Genomic DNA, 11,128 nt, shown 5'->3' with positions numbered 1-11,128 from the left:
CCAATTAGGGAGAATGGTGTTATTTTCTTAGTCCTGGCATGCAAGGGAGAGGCAAAAGTGAAAAAGCTAGGGGTCTGGTTCTAGCAATTAGCCAACTAATCCCAGAAATCCTCAGAGTTGCCTTTTGGTCTCAGGGAAAGGGGAATTAATGATGGTGTTAATAAATTCAGGGGACAGAGTCGTCCCTTCACGGGAGGTAGCGTGTCCTAGCTAATGCTCTTGAGGGGGCTGAATAATTGCATTGTGTTTTTAGAAACCTTATGTCTGTTGTGGACAAAAGCTTGTAATAAACAAGTTGTTAAAATCAGGTGAGCAGAGAAGACAGTCATCTGCATGATGGATAAGGAGAGAATTACAGGGAAAGGTTAAATTTCTCAGGTTTGCAGAGAGTCCTAGAGAAATAATTACTGGCCTCAAGAAACCCCCGAGGCATGGCAGTCCGTGTGTATTGCTGATTTTTTTCCATGTGATGGCCAAAAAGATATTTGAATCCGGGTGAAGGGGTATAGTGGGGAGGGGAAAAAAAGCAGAACATAAGTTGATAACTGTGAAGCGAGTGGTGTTGGATTGCATATAGGCCAGAAGGCATTGGGGTTAGGAACTAGAGGAACCTGGGTTTAGCTAGTTTATTGCTCACAAGTGTTAAACTAGTCAGTATCCCTTACCATTAGGATTCTTTACTGGGGGGATTGGATTATTACAAGATGTGTCAACAAAGCCTTGAATCATAGGGTGAAAATTTTGGAGAGCTTCTAGTTTTAAGTATGTCCTGGTACTCTTAGGAGTGGCATGGAAAGATGTATTTCTACTTCCAGAGGTTTGGCCTCCCAGACTTGGCCTATGTCAGATGAGTGAGCCGCCCAAAGGGAGTCAGGTATTATAGTTAACAGTTTGTACTTAAATATTTGGGGGTTTTTATAGGAGAAAAAAAATCTGGTGATCAATGAGTCATAAAAATGCAAAGGTACATAGGAACAGAGTCAGGGGCTTCAAGGGTGAGGCATTTGAGGGGGGGCGGACAAAATGTTCTGATATTCCTACTGGGAAGTAAATCTCTTCCCAGAAAGATGAGTGGGCCAGTGGAACAAAGCACTAAGCCATGCTGTGTAGTGAGAGGTAGTAGTGAGGTGGAAAAGATGTAGACGAAGGCAAGTAATGTGGTAGATTATCTGGTCCCACTGCAGGTATGGTTTATGCACTCCAAAGGAGGTTAGTGGGAAAATAAAAGATGTTTGTGTTAGTTTTCTAAGGCTGACATGGTACTTTGTTATGTAGCTGAGACCGGGTGGCTTAAACAAAAGAAATTTATCAGCTCCTACTTTCTAAGTCCAAGATCAAGATGTCAGCAGGGTTAGTTCCTTCTGAAGGCTGTAAGGGAAGGATCTGTTCTAGGCTTCTCTCTTTGGCTTGTAGATACAGAACATTTTCATCATCACAGAAAATTCTATTTGAACAATGCTACTGTAGGCCTGAGAGCACAGTGTCTAATACTTTGCATTTTGTGAAAAGCAACTGAAAGCAAATAATGCTGTTAAGGGCATATATGAAGAAGTTAAAACAGTGACTGCACACAATTTATTTTGAGGGTTGTATACTGAAACAATATTGATAAATACAAATATATAACATTTTGATAAAGCATAGACTAGATTAATTCAAGGGATGTTTGAGTAGGTATGATGCTGAGCTCTAAGGATCCTGGGTAGAACAAAGTCTCTTTGTTGAACTATTTTTATTTAAAATTATCCTGAATAACTCGAATTCCATATGCTTCTACTGATTTGGGGGTGGGAGTGTAAGGAGGTATATTGGACTAGTTGTAAGCATTTACATTAAGGGGTTAATGGAAATACTTCTGCACTGCTTTCTGAACATGAAATATTGACTTTGTGAGACCACCAAAGCATCTATTCATATTCCTGATTTACATAATTTGACAGAATCCATATATACTGCTCTCTGAGATCGAAATTTAACAGCCCTGCCGATACTGCTCAATGTTTAAAATACTATCATATACTTCAGAATTTTTCCAGAGGCAAGTTTAAAATCTGTAAGGTCAAAAATTCAAAACACTGACAACACCAAATGCTAGGAAGAATGTGGAACAACAGGAATGTGCATTAGTTGCTGATGGGAATGCAGAAACTGTAGAGCCACCACTTTGGAAAATATTTTGGCAATTCCTTACAAAGCTAAACATGATCTTAACCCTAGGACCCAGCAATCGCTCTCCTTGGTATTTACTGAAATGAGTTAAAAACTTATGTCCACACAAAAACCAGCACAAGAGTGTTTATAGCAGCTTTATTCACAATTGCAAAAATTCAAAGCAAATGAAATGTCATAGAGTAGATGACGGATCAGTAAACTGTGGTAAATCCATACAATGGAATAGTATTCAATGATAAAAGAAATGAGCTTTTAACAACGAAAAGACATGGAGGAACCTGAAATGAAAATTGCTAAGTGAAAGAAGACATTTTAAAAGGCTACACATTGTACGATTCCAACTATATGACATTCTGGAAAAGTTAAAACTACCTAGACAGCAAGAAAATCAGTGGTTTCTGGGGGTTGGAAGGCAGGGAGAAGGAGGCATAAATAGATTGAACACAGCATTTTTAGAGCAGTGAAACTATTCTCTATGTTATTGTAATGGTGGATACTGACGTTCTACCTTTTTCAGTACCCATAGAACTGGACAACACAAAGAGTGAAATCTAATATCAACGATCCACCTTAATTCATAATAACGTACCAGAGTAAGTTCATCACTTGTAGCAAACACAAACACTAATGCAAGGTGTTAGTAATAGGAGAAACTATAAGAAGATGGAGTATATGCAGGCTCCCTATAAAATTCTGCTCAATTTTGGAGCACCTAAAACTTGATCTTAAAAATAAAATCAATTATTAACAAATAAAGAAAAGAGACAGACAACAACAAACAGATTTAAATATAGAGTACAAACTGGTGGTTGCCAGGGGAGGAGGATGGGGGAGATGGGTGAAAGAGGTAAAGGGGATTAAGAGTACACGTAATGAACACCAGGCAATATATAGAATTACTGAATTATTATATCGTACATCTGAAACTAATATTTGAAAAAAGAAAAAAATCTATTACAAAAAGGCGGGGGCGAGGAAGGGGTGGAATCTCTGCAGAAACCTGCAGGGCTTTGAATTTTTTCCTACAGACTCATAAGCTCAAAGAGTGGGTGCTTGACTTTTCATAAATGGTAAAAGAAAAGCTAGAATTTATCCAACCTTTACATTACAGGTACTGCGTAAGTACTTTATTAATCTAATCCGCAAATATTTATTCAGAGCATCCTTTTTAACCTACGCAATTCGTGTCGTCGTCACACACCACTGTGACATATTATCGTTATTCGCGTTTCTGAAAACCGTTCTGAGAGCGAAGCCAAACAGTCGACAAACACAGAACGGGCGACCAATCTGGATTCCAAATCCAAAGTTCTAAACCATAAATCCGAACGAAAGAAAATTAGCGATTTCTAATTCCGTCAGCTGAAACAATGAACGGCCGATAAATCTCGCGATATTATCGAAACTACTACTCCCAACATGCATAGCGGCTTCTGTCCATCCGCCTATCCCCTTGAGTCTGGAGGGCCCCGGCATGCCTCGAGGCGCGAAAGGCAGCCTGGGAGCCGTAGTTCTCTTGGACGCCTACCGGTATTGCCAGCGCGGCAGTGGCGGCTCTCTCGGTTCCGTCCAGCGGGTTCTGTAAGGCGAGCTGAGGCGGAGAAAGGGCGCGGAACTGGAAGAGGGTGAGTCAGGCACTGGCTACGTGATAAAGGGAGGCGGCACTGCGGCATAGGGCTGAATTAGGTAAATGGACCCGTGCTGCAGTCTCTCCGGAGACACCGCGATCTAGCGCCAGCGAGAAGAGGGCGAGGAGGAGCCAGAGCCCGGTCCTTGCACCCATTCTCGCCCTCGTACCCCGCCGCCATCTCCACCATGCAGTCCCGGGAAGAAGCTCCGCGCTCTCGCCGCCTGGCCAGTCCCCGCGGCGGCAAGCGGCCCAAGAGGATCCACAAGCCCACGGTTTCGGCTTTTTTCACGGGCCCGGAGGAGCTGAAGGACACGGCTCATTCTGCAGCCCTCCTGGCACAGCTGAAGTCCTTCTACGACGCGCGGCTGTTATGTGATGTGACCATCGAGGTGGTGACGCCTGGTAGCGGGCCTGGCACCGGCCGCCTCTTCCCCTGCAACCGGAACGTGCTGGCTGCCGCGTGTCCCTACTTCAAGAGCATGTTCACCGGTGGCATGTACGAGAGCCACCAGGCGAATGTGACCATGCATGATGTGGATGCCGAGTCCTTCGAGGTGCTGGTCGACTACTGCTACACCGGTCGAGTGTCCTTGAGTGAAGCCAACGTGGAGCGCCTTTACGCGGCCTCTGACATGTTACAGCTCGAGTACGTCCGGGAAGCCTGTGCCTCCTTCCTAGCCCGCCGCCTTGACCTGGCCAACTGTACCGCCATCTTCAAGTTCGCCGACGCCTTCGGCCACCGCAAGCTGCGATCGCAGGCCCAGTCCTTTATAGCCCACAATTTCAAGCAGCTCAGCCAGATGGGCTCGATTCGGGAAGAGACTCTGGCAGATCTGACCCTCGCCCAGTTGCTGTCCATCCTGCGCCTGGATAGTCTCAACATAGAGCTGGAGCAGACCGTGTGTCATGTGGCGGTGCAGTGGTTGGAGGCGGCTCCCAAGGAGCGGGGCCCCAGCGCTGCGGAAGTCTTCAAGTGTGTCCGCTGGACACACTTCACCGATGAAAATAAGGATTACCTGGAAGGGCTGCTGACCAACACCATCGTGAAGAAGTACTGTCTGGACCTTATTGAAGGGGCCCTGCAGATGCGCTACGGTGACAAGTTGTGCAAGTCCCTGGTGCCGAAGCCAGAGACCAGCAGCGGCAGCGGCGGCGCCAGCAGCACCTGCAGCACGAGCAGCGGCGGCGGCGGCAGCAGCAGCGCCTCTGTGGTGCCCACAGCGGAGAATCCCCCCCAGCGGCTGGGCGTGTGCGCTAAGAAGATGGTGATCTTCTTTGGCCATCCCAGAGATCCCTTCCTGTGCTGTGACCCGTACACGGGCGATATTTACAAAGTGCCGTCGCCTCTGACCTGCCTGGCTCACACGAGGACTGTCACCACCTTAGCTGTCTGTGTCTCTCCAGACCACGACATCTACTTGGCCGCTCAGCCCAGGAAGGACCTGTGGGTGTACAAGCCAGCCCAGAATAGTTGGCAGCAGCTTGCCGACCGCCTGCTGTGTCGGGAGGGCATGGATGTGGCCTACCTCAACGGCTACATCTACATCTTGGGTGGGCGAGACCCGATTACCGGCGTGAAACTGAAGGAGGTAGAATGCTACAGTGTCCAGAGAAACCAGTGGGCACTGGTGGCCCCGCTACCCCATTCCTTCATATCCTTCGATCTGATGGTAATTCAGAACTATCTCTATGCCCTCAATAGTAAGCGCATGTTCTGCTATGATCCGAGCCACAACATGTGGCTCAAGTGTGTTTCTCTCAAGCGCAATGACTTTCAGGAAGCCTGTGTCTTCAATGATGAGATCTACTGCATCTGCGACATCCCAGTCATGAAGGTCTACAATCCAGTCAGAGGAGAATGGAGGCAGATTAATAATATCCCATTGGTGTCGGAGACCAACAACTACCGCATTATCAATCACGGCCAAAAACTGTTGCTGATCACCTCACGCACCCCGCAGTGGAAGAAGAACCGGGTGACGGTGTATGAGTATGACACTAGGGGAGACCAGTGGATTAACATAGGTACCACCTTAGGCCTCTTCCAGTTTGATTCTAACTTCTTTTGCCTCTCAGCTCGTGTTTATCCTTCCTGCCTTGAACCTGGTCACAGTTTCCTCACTGAGGAAGAAGATGTGCCGAGTGAATCTAGCACCGAATGGGATTTAGGTGGATTCAGTGAGCTGGACTCTGAGTCAGGAAGTTCAAGTTCTTTATCTGATGATGATTTGTGGGTTCAGGTGGCACCTCAGTGAAATGCACAGGATCAGCAGAATTTGTTGTAGATAGGTTGAAACACTAAGGTGTTTTTACTGCTTTGGAAAGTGTCTTAAAGAGATACCCTTTCTCTTTGCTGGGGGGGAAAAAAAACAACAGGTTGATATAATTTCAGGTTTGGTTTAGAAAGGGTATTGTTTGAAACACTAACATAATTTAATGTTAGGGAATTTATACACTCAAAGAAATCAACCTATTTAATAATTTACTGTTCTAAAAGTCCAGTATTGATTTGATTGTTGGGTATGTTTCTGTTTGATTACACTAATTTAGTCTTCTGTTATTAAATCTTATATTCTGTTTTGTGCCACAAGTACTGTGACTTGAATTTTGATTTTTAAAATAGAAAACTGATTGGATAGGAATTACCAGGTAGGGTTTTGAAAGTCTATCTTTTCCTTCAGAACAGGGTAGTAGGTTTCCAAAATTTTAAACTAGTGGGTTATTACAAAATGTGTTCTAATTTAAATATGGTTTGCCAGGTTTTAGTTTAGTTACCTCCCCTTTTGTGAAGAAAAAAAAATGCATATGTTTAATGTGACTGGTGATTTCATTTGTAATGATGTACAAAATGGCTGTAAGCTCACTAAAAGAAAAAAACAAACAAAAACAGGATTCTACTGTTTAAAAAAAATTTCAGTTTTAAATTTGTAATGTAAAATGTGTATTTGCAAACAGTGACCAATTTTCCATCTGTTCTAGTAGTGTCACCAGTCATCGAAAAACCTTAAAAAAAAAAACACTAAACTAACTTGCTTTGTAGGTTCACATTTTTGATCTATACTTGATATATGCTTCACAGAATCAGAGGAATCATCCTCTTTTTCACTGGACACGATTGTGTAAATTTGTATCCATTGTCTTAAAAAGTTTATGTGATTCTTAAAATACTTTGGCTGTACAGTTTTGGTGTTCATCTTAGATTTGTCAGCAAAATGTGATTATTCTTTGCTGTTTAATGAGATAATATTCGTTTTGAAAATATGTGTAAGCTAAGAACAGTATTTTATTGAGATCAGTAGATATTGTGTCTATCAACTATAAAATCAAGTGCCAGCAAAGAACTTTAAAACTTTAAGTTGTGTATAGAACTGTTTTGTGTAGCATTGAAATATTGTCAGTTTTGTAAGTCACTAAATGTTATTATCAGCTTAAAGGTATTTTTGTATTAAAAGTTTACAGTTAAATAACATAAGTGAATGATGGCATTTGGGGCCAGTAGTGAAAGTATATTTCGTCTAAAATATTTCCCTAAGCAGTGGTATACATGGTTATTTTATTAGGGTATTTGTATTTGTTCTGTGTTTCTCTGTGAACCATGCTCCAGTCTTTGTTTCTGTCACACTATGTAAGGGAGAGTTCAGAAACAGAGACTACATCGTACAAAACTGACATTGCTAAATACAAGTGCTTACCTCTTGAGGGTTTACTTGCTATGGTTGTCACGCTGCGTACCCGTGAAAAATGACCTGATGCTTATGGTGTATACGTTTTTTCCTATACCCAGTTAGAATTTTCTTCCTGAATCTTCATTCAGTAACATGCTAATTCTACTCTTCTATGTTTATGCTCTAGTGGTAGAATGCTAACATTTCTTACACCTTGGCTGAGTACAGAGGATTGTGTTCTCAGGTGGGAAACTGAATTTTTTTAATGAAATACCATAGGATGAATACGGAGAGAGGGAGACACAAAAGGTTAAAAAAAACAAACAACAAAAAAGTTGTCTCAGCCATTTTGATTGGCCATCTGAAGATACTACAGAACATTCCTCTTTAACATTTTTCGTGAACTAAGATGCTTGTCCCAACACTACGTGTTCCTTCAAAAGGGCAAACATGCTTTTAGTTGTTTAAGGCTACATTTTGTTCTATTTAACAGCAGGGTTGTTATAAGCACTGTACTTAACACAAAGCTGTGTCTCAGTAGTGTATTTGGCCAATTTTTTCTTCACCAGTAACTTCTTGTGGGTAGCTTTGGTTTTGTAAGGTTGAAATAGGACAGTGCTGATCTGAACGAGATTGTCTATCTGCAGAATTAAGGTATGCAAACGACTGATAAATGACAAACCTCTCTAATTTGTCATTCTCAACCTTTGAGTTAGGGAAAAGCTAAGTAGTAATATCTTGGTTTACAAAGAAGTTTTCTTGGGAAGAATTTTGGTTTCGTGATATATTTGTGAATTAGAGAATCGATGTTAATCATTATTTTATAGATAAGTGATTTGTATGTGATTAGTTGCAAATAAAACTGGTATTAGAACCTAAGCTTCCTGGCTTTTTAATTCAGTGTCTCTGCTAAATGTATAAAAGCCTTGCTTGTGCAGCGAGTGACACAAGCAGCAGGGTTAAAAGCCTTTCTTGACAGGAAAGCAGCTTCGTCTCAGTTTTACAATTAATCAGCCCATCTTTTAGCAAATGCTCAATATAACACTCTCTTTGCAAGACTACTCTTTGTAAGATTTAGAATGACCTTAATTATCTTTTGTATCTGTTCCTGTAGTCTGAAAAGCGTAACCCAGATTTTTGCAGGTTCTTCTAAGTTCAAACAAGGAGTGTCATTAGGGCTTCCAGAAGGATAAACTAGAAATTAATTTCACAACTGGCTTATCTGTATTAAAGAAAGAAATTAAATTATACTAGCTCTTTTCATTGCTTTTAGTTGAGCAGAGATTTTAAAAGTTTTTTGTACCTGATATTTTGAGAATCTGGGGAAAGCTTTTGATCCGTTCTTTTTTTTTTTTCTTCCAGATTTTATTTATTAGAGCACAGGGTGGGGAGGGGCAGAGGGAGAGGGAGAAGCAGGCCGACTTGAGACTTGCCGCCGAGCAGGGAGCCTGACGTGGTGTTCGGTTCCAGGCAAACATTCTTTTAGTTGTTTAAGGCTATGGGATTATGATCTGGGCTGAAGGCAGCCGCTTAAATGACTGAGCCACCCAGGCACGCCCTTTGGTCCATTCTTAAAAAGGCAAATTTGTTGTAATTTTATGTCAAGGTAATATGACACTTGTGTTCATCAGACCTAAGGTAAGAGCACATGTGACAGTGTCTCCTTCCCATATCTGCTTAGAAACTTCAAGACCCTTTTCATCACTCTAACTTTAAGAGGATATTCATTATACCAAATACGATAAAGCAGGGAAGTATTAGAAAGCAAAATCACTTATAGAAAGTGTGACCATCAGTAGAAACGTAAGAGAATGTTATTTTTAAAACCAACAACAGCATTCAATATGATTTGAATCCAACTGACTTTTAAAATTATAATAATAAAAAAAAGCAAAAGATAGTGTTCACAGAAGCTGCTGTGGCTCAGAGTACAATGCGGGCAATAGGTTTTGTGCAAAACAGGAAAAAGGACCTCCTCCTTGACTCTGAGCCATTTGTCACCCAGATCTGTTTCATCAAAGTTCCATTCCTTACATGTGTAACCTTGAGGATTCAGCATGGTCCAAGCAAGGCACAGAGTAGGGAATGGATATTGTTGTAATAACATTCCATCTATATGGGAGACCTATTTTCTCCTAAAACAGCCTCGTCTGGGGAGTCACCTAATGGAGTCAGTCAGCCTTGTACGTTCTCACCTCCAAAGTTAAAATTGCTGCTGAGAAACACCATACCTCAATCAAATATTATTTGGGGGCAAACTATTTGTTAATTCTAGGAAAATGAGCTAAACAGGACTTAATGTAAATGTCAGGCAAAATATTTCTTCCAAACAGAACTGTCTGTGCCTTAAAGAAAGGAAGAGCCAGGACTCTAAATTTTAAGTAATACCACCTTAACTTAGATGGTCTTAAGAAAATCAAGTAGATTTTTTTGGGGGGGGGGTAGCTATTGTAACAGAAAAATCCAGCAGTGGAACTTACTGCAGGGCACAGCCTGATCTAGAGTCTGTGTCTTCAGAAGACATCATGAGCTCATGTTTTCTCTCACTTTGTATACTGGCTGGAATATAGGTCTGGTTGTAAGTAATAGAGACCTAGTGGTTATTTAAACAAGCAGTTTCTCACATAGAAGTCCAATCTGTTATGCTGCCCCTCATCTAGAAAGTCCCCTGAGACCCAGGCTTTTCCGTTTTCCCATTCTGCTATCCTTAGGGTGTCGTCCTGGTCCACACGGCCCACACTGGTTCATAGCTGTGTCTGTATCCCAGCCATCAGGAAGAGAGGAAGGGGAGGGAGAGAGCATGACCCTCCCCTGTAAGAGAGGTTGTACACATCGCTTCCAGGCACATGACGCGGGCCAGGTCTTAACCACGTAGCCACACCTGACTTGAAGGGTGCCTGGAAGAGGTAGGTAGTCTTTCTTCTAGGACAATATGCATCGAATTAATATTCAGGGGTTCCTTCTTATTACAGAATGGGGTTGAGAAAGGCTATTAGGTTAAATAGCAATCTCTACCACACCATCTGTCGGGCCAGATGTTATCATGTGGCAGCCAAAGTGGTAACACCACCCCGGGGGTGACTGCAATCCACATAGCATGGGCCGGGCTCTCCATCCCCAGGAAGCCGTGGGGGAGCTCCCTGGGCCCTCGCTGCCACTCTGCACAGAAACGGCAAGGAAAGGCGCTTCATCTTGTTTTGATTAAATAAAGCTTCATAGACTAAATGTGTACTGGAACCCTAGATCATGAGCCAAAGTCTAGTCTTGGCATTCTATCATGGAACGTTTCCACTTCTGAAAAGAAAGAAAAGAGCACTGACAAATGGCTCTGTATAATCAATGGCAGTATTAATTATCTTAAACAGCAAATGTTACTTCTGTTAAAAAAAAAAAAAGCTAACAGAATTACAGAGTAATGATGAAAACTGGAAGTTTCTTAGAGCAAGCTCAGCTATTTAGCAACATTCTAGCATTTTCTGTGCCTGGATCATCCCTGCAGTGCTGTGTGACTGTAAATCTACTGGTCTCCCCCTCTGTTGAAGCCCAGACTATGAGCCACAATCGTAGATGCAAAACTCCGTTTCTTGCTGGATTCTTGTCCTGACTTCCAGTTCATCAGAGTTTATTCAGGGTACGCACAGAGGGTCACTCTCGTGTCTGT

At 42.5% G+C, this 11,128-nt stretch overlaps 1 protein-coding gene across 1 annotated transcript; it reads left to right on the top strand.

The window, feature by feature from the left end:
• The first annotated feature begins 3,621 nt into the window (after positions 1-3,621).
• LOC116631606 (kelch repeat and BTB domain-containing protein 6) lies at positions 3,622-8,346 on the top strand. Its single transcript, XM_032402918.1, has one exon. The coding sequence runs from the start codon at positions 3,988-3,990 to the stop codon at positions 6,055-6,057; it is 2,070 nt and encodes a 689-aa protein (XP_032258809.1). The 5' UTR covers positions 3,622-3,987; the 3' UTR covers positions 6,058-8,346.
• The last annotated feature ends 2,782 nt before the right edge of the window (positions 8,347-11,128 follow it).

The sequence above is a fragment of the Phoca vitulina genome, unplaced genomic scaffold (genome assembly GCF_004348235.1).
Source record: "Phoca vitulina isolate PV1807 unplaced genomic scaffold, GSC_HSeal_1.0 scaffold5, whole genome shotgun sequence".
NCBI classification, from domain to species: domain Eukaryota; kingdom Metazoa; phylum Chordata; class Mammalia; order Carnivora; family Phocidae; genus Phoca; species Phoca vitulina.
This window is presented reverse-complemented; position numbering and strand designations above follow the sequence as displayed.

Bases quoted from the DNA above. Each gene is read 5' to 3' on its own strand.
- LOC116631606 (XM_032402918.1), top strand. From the start codon at position 3,988: ATGCAGTCCCGGGAAGAAGCTCCGCGCTCTCGCCGCCTGGCCAGTCCC.